The 24197-nt window shown below is 38.2% G+C and overlaps 1 protein-coding gene across 2 annotated transcripts in view; it reads left to right on the plus strand.

Moving 5' to 3' along the window:
• NAALADL2 (N-acetylated alpha-linked acidic dipeptidase like 2) overlaps positions 1-24197 on the plus strand; it is an 880849-nt gene that overhangs the window by 365793 nt on the left and 490859 nt on the right. For both annotated transcript variants that reach the window (XM_055308319.1, XM_055308320.1), the window contains exons 3-4: positions 2760-3033; positions 14574-14693. In XM_055308319.1, coding sequence (XP_055164294.1) covers positions 2760-3033; positions 14574-14693 — 394 coding nt within the window. The remainder of the gene's footprint in view (positions 1-2759; positions 3034-14573; positions 14694-24197) is intronic.

A 24197-nucleotide genomic window follows, 5' to 3' on the forward strand; every position in this document is an offset into this window, starting at 1 on the left:
AAAGGATCTGAATAGACATTTCTCAAAAAGAATATACAAATGACCAACTGATACATGAGAGGTGCTCAACATCACTAATCATCAGGGAACACAAAGCAAAACCACAGGATATCACCTTACTTACACCTGTTAGGATGTCTATTACTATAAATAAATAAATAAATAAATAAATAAATAAATAAATAAATAAATAAATACATACATACATACATACAACAAAACATGCTGGTGGGGATGTAAAGGAAAGATAACTTTTGTCCACAGTTAGTGGGAATCTACACTGGTACAGCCATTATGGAAAAGAGTATAGATGTTCCTCAAAAATTAAAACTAGAACCATCATATGTTCTAGCAATCCGTTCCTGAGTACGTATCCAAAGGAAATTAAATTAGTATCTAGAAGAGATATTTGCACTTGTGTTCATTGCCCCATTGTTCACAATAGCCTAAGTATGAAGACAACCCAAGTGCTCATGGATGAATGACTGGATAAAGAAAACGTGGGATGGATGTGCAGTGGAATATTATTCAACCTTGAAAAAAAAGAGATCATGCTTTCTGGGATAACGTAGATATCTCAGAGGATACGTACAATAGCACAGAGACCGAGAAAGATACTGCAGAGCATCACTTATGTGTGTAATCAGAAACGAACCCAAGAAACACACTCATCGTAACAGAGTAGAACCGGAGTTACCAACCGACTGGGGATGAGGCAGAGGGAGAGATGCTGGTCCAGGGGAGCTAAGCCTTCAGCTATAAGATGGATAATTTCTGAGGATCTACCGTACAGCCTGGTGACTACAGTTAATAATGCTCCATTAAAAAAATAATTCTCCATTGTATACTTCAAATTTGCTAACAGAGGAGATCCTAGACGTGCTCAACACACACAACACATAAAGGTAGCTGCTGAAGTCATGTATGTGCTCATTTGATTGTCATAATTTCATAACGTACATATAGATCAAATAGTATTGTACGCTTTAAATATATGAAGTTTTATTTGTCAATGATTCAAAACGGCTCCCCTGCCAAACACACACACACAAAACCGGAAGGCAGACCGGTCTTATTCGGAATATAAACTGAACTTCTTTCAATCAGCTCTTTCATAACATTTGCATGGCATTGATCATTGTCAAAATACATTATTAAGAAAAAAAATAGAAATAACTCTGAGAGGGGCACCTGGGTGGCTCAGTGGTTGAGCATCTGCCTTCAGCTCACGTTGTGACTCCAGGGTCCTGGGATCGAGTCCCACATCGGGCTCCCCACAGGGAGCCTGCTTCAGAATCTGCCTGTGTCTCTGCCTCTCTCCCTGTGTCTCTCATGAATAAATAAATAAATCATAAAAAAAGAGAAATAACTGAGAAAAAATTGGGAAATTATTTATTATTGCATTTTCTTGCTTTTAGCTGTGTCAACAGCCCTATTTTTTTTTGTCTCCAGTAATGCTTTTCTACACTATCATATTATGTATTTTTTCCCGATCCGGATATTCCATATTCGTTTTCCAGATGTGTTTCATTTGGGGGTTATTGAATAAATAAGGTCATAAAGAATCAAGTATGTGTGAGAAAAATAATGGGATGAGCCAAAATAAACATACTATCCAGTTAGGTAATATTCATTTAGCCAATTTTTTGGATAGCAATAAACTTCTTATAAGAAGATCCTTTTTTTTTTTTTTTAAGAAGATCCTTTTTTTTTTTTTCCCCAAAAAAGAAACTGGTCCCTTTGCATCCCAGCCCAAAACAAATTTTACTGGATTATTATTTTTAAATTTCCCATGTCCAATTTATTCTATGTTCTGTTCATATATATATATTTATATATACACACACACACACATATATATATATATTTTTTAGAAATATTTTTGGCTTCTAGGATGTCATAAGCAAAAAAAGTCACTAACAAAAAGTGTCTTTGGATTTTTTTTAGAAATTTATTTTTTATTGGTGTTCAATTTGTCAACATAGAGAATAACACCCAGTGCTCATCCCATCAAGTGCCTCCTCAGTGCCCATCACCCAGTCACCCCCACCCCCTGCCCATATCCCTTCCACCACCCCTAGTTCATTTCCCAGAGTTAGGAGTCTCTCCTGTTCTGTCTCCCTTTCTTTGGATTTCAGAAGAGGCGTGGGAATAAATATATGGACTACAGCAAGTACACACAAAAATTAATTTCTTATTGATTTGATAATCTGTGGTTGGTTTTGCCATGATATACAGATTTTATTGCATATCAGTGTGCTCATAGTCTCATGAAATTTGGCATGTAATTGTATCAAAAGTGTCCTCTCTGTATCATTTTAAAAAGCAATAATTATAGATTCATCACATAGCTCTATATGGAGTCACACTAATCGCAATACAAAACTGTCTCCACCGGCACGACTCCTAATTTTGGAACTGAGTTTTAAATGGATTATGTTGATATCCATAGAAAGATCAGAACTAATAAAAGAACCAGTTGGCGTTAATCACTCTTTTCCCCTGCAATCCCATCGTGCTTTATTAGTTCTTAATTTAAGAACTTAATTCATTCTGCTTTGATTCGGTGTAATTTCTCTGCAGGCTCATCACCTCCAACAAACTGTGTTTCTTACCTGGCGTCCTGTCCCCATTCATCCTTCATATCCTGCATCTATTCCTAATGGTTCATATATTCAATGGTTATAACTCAACAGAATATTTTTCGTTTTATTTTTTTTTAGAGTGTGTGCGTGTTTTTTTTTTTTTATTTCTTTCAGAAATTTGGTACAACTGTATAAAAGTGAAGATGACACAGAGATTTCAAAGAAGATCAAGACTCATTGGACCGCTTTGGGCCTAGAAGACGTACAGTTTGTGAATTACTCTGTGCTGCTCAACCTGCCGGGCCCGGTGGCCAGCTCTGTGACTCTGAGCAGCAGCGGCCAATGCCTCCATCCTAGCGGCCGGCCCTGCAGCGAGGAAGCCAGGACGCGTAGCGGCCAAGACCTGCTCTACTCATACGCAGCCTATTCTGCCAAAGGAACTCTCGAGGTAATACGACCGTTTGTCTCTGTCATTTTACAGTGAAATGGAATTAGAAAACAACAGCTTTCATCTAAATTGAACTCCCTGGCAAGATGCAGCATGAGAAAGTAACCATTAAATGGCCTCAGCGTGGAGGTGCCAGGGAAGGGGAAGGATGATTGGGATCGCCTGACCTTGTTGTCTTGTCATATTTTGAAAGCGAAAACACGTCGGAAGAATTTAATTCGAACGTGTTGAACGGGTGACTGAGTCATTCACATTTTGCTAGATTGGGATTGGACAAGTTCATCTCCTTCTTGGGTTCTTGAGGAGGCAAATTTTAATGGACTGATGACACAGACAGAAGGAATAGAAACGGAGGCGGGTTGTGTTCGAGGTTGGGTGCGCAGACAAGAAATGAAGTGTAAAATGGATGTGACTATTCACAGATTTAGGGTTTGAAATACAAGGCTTCTGCCTTCTTGGTGGAAAACGCAGGAGAAAAGGGCCCAGGTGCTTTACTTTTTCTGGCTTAGCCAGTTCTTTTGGCTTGGAGCTGACGTGCGTGGCTTCCTGGGCCACATAGCCTAGTTTCAAATCTTGAGTCCCTGGTTACCCACTGCCACTTACCCATCTAGGGCTGAGTTCCCTCATTTCCGTGATGGGGATAATAATAGTGCCAACTTTATAAAGTGGTTCTGAAAATTAAACTAGGTGATATATGAAACCTGGGAGGACAGAGCCTGGCCCACAGTAGAGACGATATACCAGTTAGATACAAGTAATTGGCCATCTTTCCTTTGTTAAAGGCACATTTTCTGTCTCCATGTAAAAATACCTTTTTAATACACACATTTAGTTATTATTTTTACAAGCCTTTCGATTGCCTCCTTTGAGACAAATGGAATAATACCATGTTTCTGATTGTTGTTGATTATTGGCACAGCTTTGTAAGACTCTCTTGTATTAGCTCTGATTAATATATTAAATATTTAAATTATTTGAAGTGACTTCACAGATACAATCTTGCTTTTTTGGTTAGTTTGATTTCTAGTTGTTGGAAGGGTGGGAGAGTTCTTTTACTGGTGGTTCAGCGTCATTCGTATTCTGGTGGATCATCCTCTGACTTTTAGTGCATAATAACCACTGCCATGGAAAGCCTTACGATTGGTTAAAAGCTATTATAATATTAGATGTGTGTAATATTTGTAAGGTGGGACTCGTGTAACTTGATTTGATTAATAGGTACTGTTTCTGATAGCAATGATGGGAGGGAGCCCGCCAGCCCTCTTTTGTTGGTTCAGAAGCTCTGGTCTCCCAAAGCTTCTTTGGCCCCACACATTTCCAGCACCCTCTTAACTCCCATTGATTCAGCGCAGTAATCAATGGGCCTTAAAACAAAACATGTCCCAAACACAGATCAACAATAAAAACCCCAGGAGCTCAAGTCGGTCCCTGGAATCACCCCCATTTATTTGCTTTTCAGTTTGCTCTGGCAAATTACTTATTATTCCTTGACCCAGGAGATATGGAAAAGCCATGAAATCGCAACTGTGTCCCTCTTTTCCTCAGCATGGCCCTCTACTAATCCCCTGGGCAATTGGGTTGGTTGGTTTTCTGTGTTCCCCTGTAGCTACATCTCTGAGAGTTTTCTACACATTTATCTTACCAGTTATAAATGTTTGAATTTTCGTGGTTTCCTCTAAAAGAAACCAAAGTCTACTACAGAATCATAGAACTACTTAAATGCCCAGGAAGACGTAAGTCATTTTGGGACCGTCCGCCACTTACAAATACTGTAAGTCTGTTGTTTTTAATAAAGAAGTATTGACAAAGATTTGAAGAAGCTTTAAAAGGGAAAAAAAATAAACGTAGCTGTCAATGTAGAAATAGATTTTAGGTTTGAAATATAGGCCTAACTAAAAGGGAGCAGTGTTAAAGGAACTAAAATGCAATTATGGATAACACAAACACCTTGTATTTGAAGAACATAATTTGAGAAATCAACCATGCGAATTAGATGAAGACACTAACGATAACTATTTTTGGGATTATATTAATAATTCAAATCTAATATACTAAGTACATAATAATTTAAATATTTACATCAATAAATTTATTGATGTTGATTTTCTAAAAGCTCAAGCCACGCATTATGACTTTCAAAAGCAAAGCAATTTCTAGGTGACTATTTTATATGCGTGTAGAATATTTGCATATATTTCATATACATGTTCTAGACTGATGTGCCATTAAAACTCACATATTCTAACTAACAGAATGTGGGTGATTTTCCGTATCTCTTCAGACCATTCTTAATTAAAATCAAGCTTGAGAGGTTGCTGATGATGATTCAGACATACCTACTTTTTGATTTTGAGTACATTGTATTTGCATGAATTTCTATCAGGCTGAGCCATTAACAAGTGCGTAAATTATTCTGGTCTGACTGCCAGCAAGGCTCCCCACTACTTTTGCTTTTGACAAGGTTATTTGTGGAAGAGGAGTGCCCCTTCTCTTTGAAGAGCTGTCATGTCCATTCATCATATGACCACTTTGTATAAGCTTCCAATTTTTGCTTTCTGGTAACGGTCTAAACAGCATTTGTGATATCTGAGATCTACTTCGAAAACCTACTTAGTGCCAGCATGATGGATGGTGTACTTTGCAACTTCTTTGTAATTCATTGTGCGCTAGAAAGGTGACATTGTTTACCCCGTCATAATGACAGGTGGGTCAGGAAAGGGGTCCTAAGGAGAGTTGTCCTGTCACATGCAAAATACATATTAAAATGGATCCATAAATAATTTAGCATGAGTGAGGTTAGCTTCAGGGAATAAACAGTGATTTATACTTTTTACTAAAAGATAAATATCAACTATAAAGCCATCGTACTGTTAAAGACACTGGTAGTGAGTGGCTGACAATGCCTAGTCAGTTTTATAAATAGAATATATGGCCTTATATAATTTCTTATATAATTTCTGTGCAATTATCTCTTTTGTCCTCTGTGAAACCCACCCAGATGCAGAAAGGCAAAGGAAATGATTAATATTTAATAGAGGTCGGTGAGATTTGAGTCCACCGTGTTTATATTTTTGAACAGAGAATTTGTTTTCACTTTAATACACTTTATAGATTTGGGAATTTCTGTTAAGTATTATTTTGTGTCTGAGAATAAAGGCAAGTAATGCAGTTTTATGGCCAGACTTATTTTTAACAACTCATTAACTGTGCTTAAGATAGATGGTCCTCAACACATTTATTATTATCCCGTTCCCCAGAGAGCCCACGGTTGCATCCTCCCTTATTGGCTGCACAACTGTGGGTTGGTCATTGTAGTTCTCCAAGCCTCAGTGCTCTCATCTGTATAGGGGAACAGTGATAGTACCTCCCCTGGTTGCCGTGGGGATGAAATGATGCAAACTGAGTAGAGTGCACTGAATGCACGTAGAAAGCACCCGGAAAGTGTTAGCTATTGTTATGACGTGTCATAAAATAAACACATTTAAATGGGAGAAATTAAAATATGAGAACTATATGTCATGACGTGAACGTACAAACTTCATGTCACATTGTCTGAACGTAATCTACTTGTCTTGTGTTTAATGTGACAAAGAGTAATCACGAGAGAGGAAAATGCCTTGTTAAGTATGCATAAATAAAAAAATATATTCAATAAGTATGAATAAATAATAAAGTATATTCAACATAGTTCAATACATTCAATATCAGATTTTTAATTGAAAACTAAAAGCTCAAAGGAACTAGGAGTAAATATTTTGTTTTTGAATGCACAGTGACGAATCATTTCAACTCATAAAATATCGAGCCTTAGTGTAACACCTGAAATCTTTTTTTTTTTTTTTTAACACCTGAAATCTAAACACTGTATTGGTTTGTATCAAGCAGTCTTAAAAAGGAAAAAAATAAAAAATAAAGAAAAAGATAAAGAAAAAGCTGCTTGTAATCCTCCGGGTTCTTAAAATTGGATGTCTATTTTCTCATAGCGAGGAAACCTTTGTCTTTCTCTTTTATTTTTTATTTTATTTTTTTTTAATTTTTATTTATTTATGATAGTCACACACACACACACACACACAGAGAGAGAGAGAGAGAAAGAGCCAGAGACACAGGCAGAAGGAGAAGCAGGCTCCATGCACCGGGAGCCCGACGTGGGATTCGATCCCGGGTCTCCAGGATCGCGCCCTGGGCCAAAGGCAGGCGCCAAACCGCTGCGCCACCCAGGGATCCCCATTTCTTTTAATATTTTCAAACAAAAGTCAGCTTGCCAAGCGTTATGGCAAAAGGCAGAGCTGTATGCATCTGGCTGGGAGGGATTCCTGTTACAGATAACAAGTGATCATAAAGCTAAATAAAGGAGTGGAATGGAATTGCAGGATTTAGACTTTTGTTGTCTGGGTAAGAAGATGAAGCCACTACTGTCCCACCAACGGAGAACATGGGAGCTTGGTGCACGCAGGCTTTCAGCGCTGGGAATGCTTTTGTGTTTTTTCCTGCTTTTGCTCCTGTGGAATCCGTCTCTTGGTCAGCAGGGCACAGTTGTGAGGTGGGAGGCCCTGAGCCCCTGTATGTATACGGTGCTGGTGTCCTTTACGAATCTGCAGGCAGGGCCCGGCCCGTGTGACCTCCTCTCCCCGGTCGCCCGAGCCCAGGGCCTTAGCGGACTCAGCACGGTGGATCCCCAAGTGCTGCTCTTGTAGTTGAACCTCATCACTACGGGCTTAACTTCCACATATCTCAAGTCCGTACTGCTTTTTTCCCCATATTTAACATTTAGACGGAAGCATTTACAAACCCAGAAGTGACCTGTCACAACATGTTGTCTGGACTTACATGTTTGTCGGAGACGTTACATCTTCTACCCGGGAAACAGAGCAGAAGCCTATTTTATGACATAAAAGTCTTAAAACACAGCTGAGTTCAGCTAAGCAGTTAAAGTGCAGTGACCCCCCCCAACCCCCTTCATGAAAACAAATACGGCATTTTTAGTGAGAAAGTGTTTGACTACAAAGTTCTAATTTGCCTGAAGTTATTTCTGAAGATTCTGAATCATCCTAATTATGTGTTATCTGACAGAAAAGTCTAGGTCAGCATTTTTGTTTTTAGTTTTGACATGATTTAAAGCATAACCACTTCCCGAGTTAAGTGAGAATGTAACATTCTTAGCAAATTTAATTTATATTTTAATCTCCATGAGGTGCTAGTATTTAAATATGTACCTTGGGCAGCCTGGGTAGCTCAGCAGTTGAGCGCTTGCCTTCAGCTCAGGGCGTGATCCTGGAGGCCTGGGATCGACTCCCGCGTCGGGCTCTCTGCATGGGGCCTGCTTCTCCCTCTGCTTGTGTCTCTGCCTCTCTCTCTCTGTGTGTGTCTCTCATGAATAAATAAATATAAATATAAATAAATAAATAAATAAATAAATAAATAAATAAATACCTTATGAATAACATTTACCACATTTCAGTAGGTGCTGCAATTTCCATTTTTTTCAGGGCTAGAAAGATAACGTGGAAAAGTTTATCCTTAGGTGTATGTACTATTTCAATAAACTAATCTAATTGATTTTAAAAGAAGCCGATTTCTGTCCTCTATTACTTTCGTGGCCTCCGGGAAGAATTCTCTCGAATGAATCTGCGACTCCTTCAATATCCTTACCTTAATAAGCTGAGTATCATTTATTAAATAAAGTGCCCTGTGATCATTAATTTGCTTTTCCGTATGTTTTAATTTGGTAGTGAAAGATTAGGCGACTAATGCAGCCGTCAGCCACCTGGGTGTCGCTAATCTGACAAGAGGCAGTGGCAGCCCACACTTAGCAGACACATCCTGGGCGCCTCTCCTGTGCCAGTCACAGGGAACCAAGTGACACCCAGGGGCGCTCTAGGCACTGTCCACCTGCAGCTGGCAGGCTCCTCAGAGAAACAGTTAGGTGAGCAGCTGCTAACTGCCTGGCCCCACACTGCCATGAGCACTCGCGCAATGCGTGGATCTTCTACGTACGCTCAGGTTTCCTCATTGCAAGATGGGCTGAGGTACCTCCCAAGCTTGAGTGTTCCGAAGGTAGACTGGATGCAGTCGATGTGATCTCCACGGCACTGTGTCCAGCACAGAGGGCATGCATGGTCCAGTACTGGTTTCCTTTCCCCCGTCTGTCATGCCATAAACCCATGTCCACTTCCGTCCTTCTTCTCTCTCTCTCTCTCTCTCTCTCTGTCTCTCTCTCTCTCAGAGCCCCTATGTTCACTTTCCAACTTCCTCATCACTGGCTCTTTTGTGAACTGCTCTTGCCCTCATCTCCCTCTTACTGTGACCCACCTCTTCCTCTCTCCTCCTCCTTGACTCTTTCTCAACGTGGCCAAGGCCTGGGTGCCAGGTTCATCCCAGACCTCTAATGCATACCCGTTTCCGTGTTCAACCCTCTAGGAAAGCCCTGAGTAATGTAGTGCTTGACCACTTAAAAGGCCAGGTACAGAAAGCCAACAAAACAAAACACAATAAAATAAAATAATAATTATTTATTAAAAAAAAATGCCAGGTACAAGTGCCCCAGTGGCGTGCTAGGATGGTTCAGGTCAGCTTCTGAGTTCCTGCTAGTAGAAGTCAGTTCTATGAATCCTTCCAAATTCTGATCTGATATTTATTTACTTATTTACTTATTTATTTATTTAGCATCAAAATATTAAATATTGAAATATCATATAGTTCCCTACTTATTGGTCTTGATTAGCTAGACACTTAATTGGTCTTGATTAGCTAGATTGGCATATTGAGAAGTTTGAAAAGGTGATGATTGATCAGTGATGCCTGCACAGAGTGGGAGGGAGTGGCATTGGTTTTCACGCTTCAGTACAGTGTGGTTCCCATGATACTATCCGTGATGGGAAGCCATTGAGTAAACCTGATGAACGTAAGTACTAATACAATCCCAGCAATCTCTGAATTGTGAAGTCCTCACAAGTATTAGCATATTAATGCCTTTTAGAAAAGACCGAGGTAACCATGGGTGGACATTTTGATTTTGCAGATTTTTAATAGACATAAGCCCTAATTTAAAGTGGATCCAAACCTAGATTGTACACGATAGTAGTGAATTCCCGAAGTGAGACTTGTATTTAGGTGAATAGTACTTCTGATGACACCGTATTTTGTCAGGATGAGAACTGCTTGGGTTTACCATTTCTGACTCTGAGTAGAAAATTACTGTTTTAGTCAAAGCAGCAATGCTTTTCAAATATCTGTACATTCAGAATCTATTAGAGAAGAGCTCAGAGGATCCAAAGTGATTGATTTGGTTGAAAATGTCAAGTCTGAAGAATTTCCAAGCATACATCATTTCGTAAGCATGAATAATTCTTGCTACCTCGAGATAGAAGAGAAACAGGGCCCCTGGCTTGTTCATCAGTGAGCACAAGGCACCCACAGGAGGATGGCCCCAGAGATGCTTCTCCAACCTGGTCATTTCCATGATGGTTCTATTTATTTTATTTAGCTGATTACAGGAAATAGCAATTCTCTTCATTCCTTTCTGTTGCTTCTGCTCAGGATTTCTTTCCATCTTTGTGTAGAAGCATAAAACCACGGGTATAATGAAATATGACTTTTTTTTTTGGAATATGACTTTTTAATGTTTTGAGTTTTCATTACTGCTAGTTATCTAGGTTATGATTCCTTCTAATCACCTATTCTACCACAAAAGATATTTGTATTTTAATATTTAGTGTTTATTTCTAATCCGTGCCACTTTCTCTGTTAGCTGCTTCTACGTGGCCCACCACTCTCTGCTGTCATTTCAATCCTTTAAAATCTTAAATGAAGGGATCCCTGGGTGGTGCAGCGGTTTGGCGCCTGCCTTTGGCCCAGGGCGTGATCCTGGAGTCCCGGGATCGAATCCCACGTCAGGCTCCCGGTGCATGGAGCCTGCTTCTCCCTCTGCATATGTCTCTGCCTCTGCCTCTCTCTCTCTCTCTCTCTATGACTATCAAAAACAAATAATAAAAAAAAAATTAAAGTCTTAAATGAAGTATAAAATGTTTGGGGGTTTTGTTTTGTTTCAGTTGTTGCTATTGTTTAAGTTCTTTGTTCTTAGTCAAAAATTAATGTATAGAATTTAAGTAAAAATTAATGTGTAGACGTTTTTCTATCTCTCCCGGGTTAAAAAATAATAATAATAATTAAAACAAAATGGACCTCATTCCATTTTACTTTGCACCTCTCAGTTACCCCCTCCTATGTGTCAGGGAAGTCATCAATGGAAAAATTGGGTGCACAGGAGTGAATAGTTCAACAAATGCATAGGTTCCTACTCATTTGATATTTTCCAAAGGGACTGGTCAGATGTAACTTAATCCTTGGTATTCGGACATAAATTAAACCTAGTACCTCAGCTGGCCGACTCGATGACTTTCTCGCGTGACAGTTTGCATACAGTGAGAAAAGGTTCATTGTAGCAAGAAGAATGTGTGGAAAGAAATGGCTTGACATTTTATCATATCATTGTATATTGATTTGTGTCTCAGAAAAATTCAATGCGCTTTCTTGCAGCTGTGATTTTTCGGTGTGCTTAAAGGTAAACAGGAGAGACTTTCGGGAAGGACCTGATTCACAGGCATCTTGTGAAGGCAGTAGATACATTCTTATTATCACCTGCCAAACCATGAGAACATTGATTTCTGTAATCATTGATTTCTAATGCATAAGCCAAAATAAATTGGTATAATGATGCTGTGTTGAAGATTATTTTTGAGAAAAAAAAACCTCATGTGCTAAAATGCGTAATCTCTTGATGTGCTGTTTAAGGAAGATCATTAGAGAGCTCTTTAATTAAAATTAAAATTAAAATTAAAGCTATTGTCTGATAATGTAACTTGGTATTTTTGTAACTCTTTCTGGTATATACACAAACAAAAAGCCAAAGTCCAGCCTACACCCTCTCAAACGAGTATGATTTTCCCCCAGCCCGTCCTAAATATGAAAAGTATGTTCATTAATATAACCAATTAACATCCCTGTTTTAAGATGGTATCAGTGAATCACACATAATTTGTAGGTAGTTTAAAAATTTAGGTGAATCGTATTCATTCTTTTGTCTTTTCAACATTATTATTAGTATCATGTGATCATTTATTTAATCGGGCTTTTAGAATCGTAAATCCACAGTTATTTATATCATAATGGCATTAGCAAACTCAAAAATTATATTAATAAGGCCCTGATTTAATCAGATTTTAATAGGAACAAAATTATTATCCAAAAACCATTCTGACAGACGCGTTTTTAACAATAAAGTTTTCTGGGATCCCTGGGTGGTGCAGCGGTTTGGCGCCTGCCTTTGGCTCAGGGCGCGATCCTGGAGACCCGGGATCGAATCCCACGTCGGGCTCCCGGTGCATGGAGCCTGCTTCTCCCTCTGCCTGTGTCTCTGCCTCTCTCTCTCTCTCTCTGTATGACTATCATAAATAAATAATAAAAAAAAAACAATAAAGTTTTCTTAGGAAATCCATTTGAAAGTATAGCTTAACTTTTCAGAGATATGACGCAAACTATAATTGTTTCAATTTGAGACAATAAGCCAACAGCGTATGCTGGACGTCTAGATGAGGGCGGAGAAAGGTGCATGATGGGCTTTCACCGAGGAAAACTTCTATATTTGTATATGTACATAAAGAGATGAGGCCAGTGAGGTCCTCAAGAGAATCAGAAACAACTCCCCGTGGGACTCAAAGTCGAGAAGGTCACGGGTACTTGGGCAGCGTGGAAATGCAGTTCATCAGGACGGTAACATTTGGAAGGGGCTTTACTCTATCAGTAAAGTTTTGACGGATACCGGATGAATGAAATGGCTCAGGAGATTTTCCATGCCAGAAATGTTTCCTCCAACAGATTTGCAGGTGTCTTGGCGGTACTCACCTGTGCTTCTAAAACCAGAGGTCCCTCTTCATGTGAGTCTTCCATGGAAGCCTTTTGCATGAAACTGGTGAAAGGAATTTGCTCCCTTTGAGAAAAGTGGGCAGTTAGAGGGCTCCATTCCCCATCTTTATTCTTCTATTTGCTACCACAAACCCCTTAACGCCTCGACGTATGTATGCAGTAGCTGGAAGCAGTACGTTCTGTGTTACAACGTTATCATTGGAAAGCATAACAATTAGCATTTTTTAAGATTTATTTATTTTATTATTATTTTTTATAAAGGTCTTATTTATTTATTCATGAGAGACACAAACAGAGGGAGAAGCAGGCTCCATGCAGGGAACCCGATGTGGGACTCGATCCCAGGACACTGGGGTCACGCCCTGAGCCAGAGGCAGATGCTCAACCACTGAACCACCCAGGCGTCCCAAAAATTTATTTATTTTTGAGGAGGAAGAGGGGCAGAGGAAGAGAATCTTCAAGCAGACTCCCTGCTAAGCACAGAGCCCAGCTGGGGCTCGGTCTCATGACCCTGAGATCAGACCTGAACAGAAACCAAGAGTCGGACACTTAACCGACTAAGCCACGCAGACATCCCAACAATTACTATTTTAATGATTGAAATCATGGAAACTAAAAGGGATCATTTTGGATCATAGGAATATGTGTTTGATAGACCCCTCGGTGTGGTACTTTTCAAGGAGAAGGAAAGGGGCAGCTACATCAGAGGATTCTCATTGCAATCTCCAGAAAGGCATAGAATTTTGATATTAGTAAAAGGGGACTTTTAAAAATAAGAAATATTTGATGTAGAACATAAAAAAAAAAAAAAAACTGTAGGGAGGGTGGTTGGAAATGTGACAGAAATCATAGTCTGAGCTCATGTTCTAAAATCCTCGAATGCCGTCCTGGCACATATGGTTGGTTGTAGAGGTTGTGTCAGTCACAACTGAACATATGCGCCACCTGAACAGCTGCGTATGATGGACTTTTTACTTAATCTGCATGACAACTGAGAGCCTTCAAATTGTTTTTTTAAGTCTAAGAATGGTATGCTTTTTGTTGGACTTGAAGGAAATTAATCTTGTATTTTGTAAAATGGTTCAAATTCCAGAAACCTAATATATAATAGACCGAATTCAATCGCCTGCTAGAAGAATGAATTAGGTTTCAAAGTTGTTTAGAAAGGAGGAGAAGGCAAAGGAAAAATGAATATAAACCTTTTACAATTTTTTTTATTATTTAAATTCAATTTAGTTAACATACAGTGTATTATTAGTCTCAGGGGTAGAATTTAGTGATTCATCAGTTGCGTACAACACCCAGGGCTCATTCCATCACGTGCCTCCTTAACGCCCATCACCCAATCACCCCGTCCCTCCCCCAGCACCCCTACAGCAGCCCTCAGTTTGTGACTCTGAACCTTTTCTTTTCTTTTTTTTTTTTTCAAGTGATCAGAAGAGTTGTTTTACCCTGGTAGAAATAGAAAAATCATGTCTGTAGGGACTGGGTCAGGGTGAGAGTAGAAATAGTTCTTTTTTAATATTTCAAATTACTGTGAATGATTCCATCATGCTAAATGGGCAGTTTGCTGTACATCTTCCTGCAAGACTTTATTTTTTCTTTTTGTCTTTCAGGCTGGAGTCATTGATGTGAGCTACGGCAATGCAGATGATTTAAAAAGGATTCAAAAAATGAAAAATACAACAAATCAGATTGCACTCCTGAAATTAGGAAAATGGCCACTACTTTATAAGGTTGGTCCAATGGCTGTTTGTTGGCGGCGGGGTGAATATTTTCTTCTGTTTTGTTGGAGTGACATGCCTCTGTGAATGGAGAGAAAGCAAGAGAGACCTAGAAAGAGGAAGAAAGAGAGGTACAGGGTCAGAGAATGTCACAGGAAGATGACTTTTTTCCTCAATACAGCATTTCAAATTAAAACCTTTAAGAAAAAAATTAATATCCTTATTACTTAAGACAAAAGATCATTCAGGCCAGTTATTGGGGATTGTGGGACCTTCATAAAATTGGCATATTCTTTATAATAATACCTATGTGGAATGCTAGAAATAAGAACCAGAGTGTCCTCTTCTTATGACAGATGTGAAACTTCTATTATCAAAACTGACTAATTGCTGTGTGCTTTGTGTTAGACGAGTATCTAGCAGATTTACGGTCCTTAGTGATTGATTTTGTCAACTGTATAACTTCACAGTTACTGACTGTGCTCAAGAATTTAATTAAAATATAATATGCTAAGGAGAAACAGAATTTTGATTTATTTTATTTAAATAGAAGTTTATTAACACTCATCCACTAGATGCATTTACATAATTAAAGCAACTCAATCTAAGTATCTCATAATGAACCACCAGGATAGACAGCCACTACTGCTCGTTCTTACTTCATTTTCTTTTTCTATTATAAAAGAATGGTCAGAGGCGCATGGATGGCACAGTCAGTTAAGCATCTGGCTCTTGGTTTTGGCGCAGGTCCTGGTCTCAGGATTGTGAGCCTGAGCCCCATGTGGAGCTCCCCACTTAGCGTGGAATCTGCTTAAGACTCCCTCCCCCTGGGATCCCTGGGGGGCTCAGCAGTTTGGTGCTTGCCTTCAGCCCAGGGCGTGACCCCGGGGTCCTGGGATCGAGTCCCGCACCGGGCTCCCTGCAGGGAGCCTGCTTCTCCCTCTGCCTGTGTCTCTGCTTCTCTCTCTGAATCTCTCATGAATAAATAAATAAAATCTTAAAAAAAAAAAAAACCCTCCCTACCCATCGCCCTGGCCCTGGGCCCCCCTCCCTATTCTCCCTTGCAAGCACATGATCTCTCCCTATTTAAAATCAATATATACAGCTTAAAAAGAAACAAGAAAAAAGAATGGTCAGTGTAGTTGTGTCACTGGAACTCTCTGGTTCTGAAGATATATTGGATTTCTCCTTATCCAACACTTAAAGATCTTTGCTTACCAGGTCCAAAAATTTTCCAGAAATCTGCTTGCACAGTCTGTAAGGAGACAATAAAATGTCCTGTATCTGCTATCTTTTACCTTCCATGGATGCCTTTATACTTAAATCAGTGTCTGATGATTAGATGATTGGCCAGAATTTTAAGCTACTCTTGAAAATACATTAAATTTGACATATATGATATATGTATATTGTTGTGATATTAATTTTTAGTAGTATGATTTCTCATTTAATCACATTTTGGTCCAGTAATTCCAGTTAAATCAGTATATCTTAAAGAGGGAGAAACAGAAATGATAAACAACGATAATGAATTGTGGCAGATTTTAGAAATGATATATAAGCCCAGTTTAGTATTGAAAATGGTGCTGTTTGGTGAAATACTCTAAATTATAATGTAAAGAACAAAATCGAATGGCATGTGAAAATCCTCATAAGTCAAATAAGTTATAAGGTAGATATTTACAATAATCATAGTATTAATAATTATATTAATGTCACTTCTAAAGAGAGTATGTTAGTACTATGGGATAAATACTTTTCTGAGTGTTTTCTTTAAATGCATCGTCACATTAATCTTCACAATAATCACATTGTGGAGTAGGGACTATTATTATCTGCAATTTACAGGAAAAACAATAAGCAACCGTGTCAAAGACGGCCACAGAGTTCAATGAAAGAACCAGGATTCACACCCAGGCGGTCCCATCTCACATCCTAACTCTTGAACGTGGATGCGTGTCGTTAGCGTAGACGGGTAGATAGATGTAGCTGGCCAACTAGCTCGCTGATCGAGATGATAGATGGAATTTTTAACTGAGGCTCTAGTATGTACAAGCACATGCATTTCAAAGTGAACTATTCAACCCCAGCATTTCAAAGGAAATAAGTAAAAGCATGTAAGAATGTTGTCAGACCTCTTGCATCTGGCTTATAAAAGGTTGGAAGGACGGGGCGGGGAGAGCTGGATATACAGACACATACACATACGCCGGAGACCTGGAAACAGTGTCTACGATCGGCCTCTAAAGGGAGGCCAAGTAGCTGCCTGGACCAGCTCCCCTGGTCCTTCAGGTCCATACAAGGCACTGATGTTCCTGGGGCCTCTTGAAAAGGCAGCATACGGTCGTAGAGAGGTGACCCAAATCCATACTGATCTGAACACTATCCAACAAACAAAATTGATATAAACTGGTGTATGTTCTAGTGAAACAAAAGAGTATAAGTAATCACATGTTTTTGTTGGTCTGGGCTAGACTAGTCGGAGTGGATTATTTTCTCCTGGCCAAGAAATGGTTAGTCTGCTCCCCGCCCCTGCCACACACACACCCTTGTTCCGATGCACCTTCTTCTGACCCAAAAAGCTCCCAGCTTCTCCAGTATTATTTCCTCCAGCCTTTAGGGGCCAATTATATAAATTGGGTCAATGGAATTATGGATGATTTCTACTTCTTTATATTTTTCCATTGTTAGTAATATGGGCTAGATATTCTTTCTAAGCATTTTTTATGTACTGTCACACTAATCTTCATAATAACCATATTATTGAAGTAGGGACCATTATTATCTCCAATTTATAGATAAGTATCATTAGTGCATGAAGAAAGAAAGGAAACAGTACACTTCTTCAACAACAGACCTGAACTGGTGATGGACGGGAAGATGAAATTTTAAATCACTGGTAGAGTTTTGATCATGATGTGAGACAACGTATTCTAATTATTTAAGACGACTGACTCAAATTGATTATAGGACTTTTAAAATTACCGATAATCAGAAGAAGTCTTCTTCTAGGTGTTTGGTAATTTTTTTTTAAAGGTTTTATTTATTTATTTAAGCGAGAGAGAGAGGGAGGGAGGGAGCGTGAGCAGGTGGAGGGGAGGGACAGAGGATGAGGGAGAAGGAGAGGCAAACTCCCCACTGAGCAGGAAGCCTGATGCGGAACTCGATCCCAGGACCCTGGGATCATGATCTGAGCCCAAGGCAGATGCTTAAGCGACTGGGCCACCCAGGAGCCCCTGTAGATGTGTTTTGAACAGGCAATGGGAAATAGAATAGCATTGCTGCTGGTGCATAAATTCTGCGTATTCAGTCTTCCAGAGGTATGCACGACTGCGATGCCATGTGTGGTAGGGGCCCGTTACATAAATCGGACTGGTAAAATTATGGGCGATTAAAAATTTCAAGTTAGAGAAGACATTCAAAAATATTTGTAACAGAATTTATAGGCCAAATACTCAAAATCCTAACCAGTAGATTAGGAGTTAAAACAAGTTTCTTTATAGTTGACTGCTCCAGAGAATGTTTACATTATGAAAGCTTCTGGCCATATCTACAAAGCAGCGAAGTAGTGGTTTACCTAGAATAGGACACAATTATTATTTTTTTTCTTTTTTTTCTTTATTTTTTTTAATTTATTTATGATAGGCACACAGTGAGAGAGAGAGAGAGAGAGGCAGAGACACAGGCAGAGGGAGAAGCAGGCTCCATGCACCGGGAGCCCGACGTGGGATTCGATCCCAGGTCTCCAGGATCGCGCCCTGGGCCAAAGGCAGGCGCTAAACCGCTGCACCACCCAGGGATCCCAGGACACAATTATTAAGAACCTGGTGTACTTCCCCTCATCATCTTATTTATAGGCCCATGAGTAGATTTAACAAAGAGATCTACGTGGAATCCCCCCTAGGCAGAGCCTTGCCACACACTTATCTTCTAGGCAGAGGAGTCTTTAAGTCTTTAAATTCCACTCTGGCCATCTCTGTGTTCTGTGGATTATCCCAGATATTTGGAGGAATCATTGGTGATACATCAATACATATTCACATAGTGAAGAAAAAGGAAGCCTGGACTAAATACGGCTGTGCCGCGTGGTAACAGCTGAGCTCCTTTAACGGGTCCAACAAGCATCATTCTGGGGCTGAAACGAGAAAGCGAGGTGATAGAGTTTGTCGTGCAGCTGGGTTGAAAAAGGCAGAGAACCAACTGACTTCTTTGTGTATCACAACTGCTAATCGTGCTAATACACATTTTTTTTGTGTACCATCACATTAATCTTCATAATAACCATATTATTGAAGTAGGGACCATTATTATCTTCAATTTATAGATAAGTATCATTAGTGCATGAGGAAAGAAAGGAAACAGAGTACACTTCTTCAACAACAGACCTGAACTGGTGACGGACGGGAAGATGAAATTTTAAATCACCGGTAGAGTTTTAATCATGATGTGAGACAATATATTCGAATTATTTAAGATTATATAAAATCCAGATTGGGCACAAGTGGATGAATGAGTAAAGAGAAAAATTAACCTTTTTTTACCCATGCCGTAGTTACTAAATCATAGTTCAAAAATAAATTTTGGTGGGATTCTCTGCATCCGAGATGGAGGAAAAAGGGAACCTAATTGTGATGTTGAATCTCCCAAAGTGAGTAGAAAAATGTGTGAACAAGAAGGAAGAAATCTCATTAGTTTTATTGTAAATACTATCTATGTATTGATTTAGGGTTTGATGAGAAAATCCCTGCACTGTGCAGTAGAAACTATGACAGGCAAGTGGTGCCTAGCCGTGTGCCTCGACATCCATACGTCGTTGGGGAAGAGTCACTCCAGTTCACAAGATCTAACTTGCACTAGTTCCCTTAAGATTAAATATTAGAGCAGAGATTTTAGGGTTATTTTAGTTTTGTATTTTAGCAGTTTGTTTTATGGAAGAGTGCTTTGATTCTTTAAGCTTTAAGGCAGAAGGCTCTTTTATATGTCCTAATGGATTCACTTAGATTTGTCTGTGACAATCTGAAACTTAGTAAAGCTCATCCTAAGACCCTCACATATTCCCAAATTGCTGGATAGCACTCTGGTATGGAATTTATTTTATAAGTGCAATAAAAGCATTTGGCTTTCTTTTTGGAGCTATTTTCACAAAAGCAATAATAATAAAAAAATTACTGTATACTTCATTACAAGTAGAAATGATATAAATCCTACTGGAACATGGAGGCTGGGCCATTGTCTAGATCTCCACCACACATCAGCCTCCTGTCTTATAGGAGTTAAATTTATTGGCAGTGAAATTACAAATGAATACATATATTTATGCCTTTTTTTACATGGTGAAATTACACATAAAAATCCACAAGTGCTATTGCTGTTTTTTTTTTTTTAATAAAAAGAATGACAGCACATTCTTAGTACTCACTGTTATATAGGAAAAAAAATATCTGTAAGTATTAATTGTTTTTTTTTTTAAGTATTAACTCATTTTTAAATTTTCCTTATTTACAGTTTGACCCTTATAATTAGAATTTTAATGATCTGGAATTCAAATGATGTTGTAATTTCCTACAAATAAACCATTTTACTATCTATTCACCTGATAATATTTATATTTTAATGTTAATTGTGCTTTGGCCCCCATGTAACTTAACCAACCACCACTTAAGTTCATAAAGCATTCTTACACTGGGAAGCCTCCTCAAAGAGCCAGAGGGGAAATGAGAGGTAGGAAACAACTCTTAGGTGTTTATACTTTTCAAATAGAATGTTTCCCACAGATTAGGAAGGGATAGTATTATTTAAAGACAAATAGACTTAATACAATTTACGTAATTTAAAAATGTTTAACTTAAAATGTTGAGTTGGGGATTTAGTGAGGAAAAATCTATAGATATTGGTGATTCCCCAGTCAATATTCAACAAACAGACAATTGGAAGATCAATAAGAAATCTTCTAGTTTAGGTAAAATAAATGCTGAGAAACACTATATTTGTAAACTAACTTCACACGAAACATTTGCATGCTTTTCAGATTTGCTGATCTATAGTTTAATTCAATCCAGTCTCCTTTTCCTTTTGTCTGATGACATTAATTGAATATTTACAAAATAATTATTTTTTCTTCTAGTTAATAACTGACAGCATTTACCCTACTTTAAGCGATAGAAGTTTAAGATGGTAAAATTAAAATTTAATTTCTTATGACAATTAAAATATGCATTTAGCTAAGAGCATCAAAAATATATGTTGCTAGTGTAGTAATATAACAATGAGCATAAGAGACTCAATGTTTTTTAGAGATAGAATATTCATGGTATTTGTGTGTGTGTGTGTGTGTGTGTGTGTGTGTGTGTGGTGTATGAGTGTGCACACTGGTATGATCTTATGTGTGATGTGGCAGTGAGGCTAGAAAGATAGGAAAAAAAGAAAACTCCATTTTTTTTAATTGAAAGTTTTAGTGCATTATAGTAATTTTTCCTGGTATTGGTGATACCAGTGAATCTATTTTTGTGGCATTCTATGAATATTTCAGATGGAAAAAAATATTTAAGCACCATTATATGGTGCTTTTAGGTATGGTTTTCTGTATGGAAGCAAACTTGTTTCTTTTTCTTAAGACACTATTTGAAAGTCTTTTAGAAGAAAAAACAAAAACAAAAAGAAACACTGTCTTGATACTTAGAAAGGGTACACTTATTCACTGACTGATTAAATGAGGTACTTCATACCCAGTTCTCAGAAGTAATTACAAAAGAGCAAAATATGCTCTATATTTTATAATTATAAGACTCCAGAGCTGCTCCGTTGATCACAGAAAACATGGTCAGGACTAGAACACAAAGTCAGAAAACAATCGTTTAATGTATTTAAAAGCTAAATCTGCCGTTGTTTTTTAAATCAGAATGCTTTCCATTTTCCACTGACTGACTTTACTTATTTTTCTAAATGACTTAGACCAAATATCACCATATTTACAAAAGTTAAGTGGTTTTTGTTAAAATACAACTTCAATCATAAGTTATAATGAAAAGACTTTGGACTGTGTCATTATTGTACCATTTAGCTATCAGACTTTTAAAAAGTGAGTTTAGAATAAGAATAACTGATTGAATTCTTCAGATCCTATTCCTAATATTAAAGTGATTTTTGTGGGTCAAAACGAAATAAAGGTATGTCTACAAGTTTTCAAAGTCTGTAGTGAATGAATACCAAAGTTTGGAAGTCATGTCTGTATTTTACCTATGTGATAATATAATTTAATTATATTTAACATTTTTTATTTTTTTAAATATTTTTATTGATAGACACACACACACACACAGAGAGAGAGAGAGACAGAGAGAGAGAGAGAGAGAGAGGCAGAGACACAGGCAGAGGGAGAAGCAGGCTCCATGCAGGGAGCCCGACATGGGACTTGATCCCGGGTCTCCAGGATCACGCCCTGGGCTGAAGGTGGGGCTAAACCACTGAGCTACCCGGGCTGCCCACATTTAATACTTTAATATAAAATCAAAACAAGTAACATCATGTATTAGAAGGACTGATTTTTGCATATATGTTACATATGTTCAACAGAAATAATCCCCTTATTTTCATACAAGTTTGGCACCACAAGAAAGGTGCAAAGCATGTTGTTGCTCCTCTTATCCTTATCAAAATAATACCATCGACTTATTTCACAGAGTTGGAACAAATAATCCTAAAATTTGTGTGGAACCAGAAAAGACCCCAAGTAGCCAAATTATGTTGAAAAAGGAAACCAAAGCTGGGGGCATCACAATTCCAGACTTCAAGTTCTATTACAAAGCTGTAAACATCAAGATAGTAAGGTACTGGCACAAAAACAGACACAGAGATCAAGGAAACAGAAATGGACCCCCAACTCTATAGTCAACTAATTTTTGACAAAGTAGAAAAAATATCCAATGGAAAAAGGACAATTTCTTCAACAAATGGTGTTGGGAAAACTGGACCACATGCAGAAGAATGAAACTGGGCCATTTCCTCACACCACCACACAGAGAAATACACTCAAACTGGATGAAAGACCTAATTGTGAGATATGAATCCATCAAAATCCTAGAAGAGAACACATGCAGCAACCTTTGTGACCTCAGTTGCAGCAACTTCTTATTAGGCACATTTCCAAAAGGCAAGGGAAACAAAGGCAAAAATGAACTATTGGGACTTTATCAAGATAAGAAACTTATACAGCAAAGGAAACAGTTGACAAAACCAAAAGACAACTGAGAGAATAGAAGAAGATATTTGCAAATGACCTATCAGATAAAGGGCTAGTATCCAAAATCTATAAAGAACTTTCAAACTCAACACCCAAAACCCAAATAATTCAATCAAGAAATTGGCAGAAGATATGAACAGACATTTCTACAAAGGAGACATACACATGGCCAACAGACACATGAAAAAATAATCAACATCTCTTGGCATCAGGGAAATACAAATCAAAATTACCATGAGATACCACCTCACACTGGTCAGAATAGCAAAAATTAACAAATCAGGAAATGACAGATATTGGCAAGGATGTGGAAAAAGGGGAACCTTCATACACCATTCGTTGATGGGACTGCAAGCTGGTGCAGCCACTCTAGAAAACAGTATGGAGGTTCCTCAAAAAGTTGAAAATAGAGCTACTCATGACCCAACAATTACACTACTAGGTATTCACCTCAAAGATACAAATGTAGTGATCTAAAGGGGCACCTGCACCCCAACGTTTATAGGAGCAATGTCCACAATAGCCAAACTATGGAAAGAACCCAGATATCCATTGGCAGGTGAATGGGTAAAGAAAGTGTGATATATGTATATATTTATACACACAATGGACTACCACTCAGTCATCAAAAAAAAAAAAATCTTCCATTTACAACCATGTGGATGGAACTAGAGAATATTATGCTGAGCAAAATAAGTCAATGACAGAAAGACAACTATCAACCGATCTCACTCATATGTGGAATTTAAGAAACAAAACTGAGGATCATAGGGGAAGAGAGGGAAAAATAAAGACGAAATCATGGAGGAAGACAAACCATAAGAGACTCTTAATCATAGGAAACAAACTGAGGGTCACGAAGGGGAGGTGGGTGGAAGGACAGGGATACTGGGTGATGGACATGAAGGAGGGCACATGATGTAATGAGCACTGGGTGTTCCATAAGACTGATGAGTCACTGAGCTCTGCCTCTGAAACTTATAATACAGTGTATGTTAATTAGTTGAATTTAAATAAAATTAGAAAAATAAGCCAAAAAATAAAATAAAATAAAATTTTATGTTTTAAAATAGGTAGAAAATAAATAAAGCAAGCAATCAAAAAAGGGAGAGTAAGAAGTCAGAGACGGACAAGGAGTGAGGGAGGAATGAAGGAGGAAAAAAAAAAACAACTGATTTCTTTTAGTTCATTTCCTAACGTTACATGTTTCAGAAATATTTTTATATATTAAATATTACTCTAATATATATTTTTATATATTAAATATTACTCTAATA

The sequence above is a fragment of the Nyctereutes procyonoides genome, unplaced genomic scaffold (assembly GCF_905146905.1).
Source record: "Nyctereutes procyonoides isolate TBG_1078 unplaced genomic scaffold, NYPRO_anot_genome, whole genome shotgun sequence".
NCBI lineage: Eukaryota > Metazoa > Chordata > Mammalia > Carnivora > Canidae > Nyctereutes > Nyctereutes procyonoides.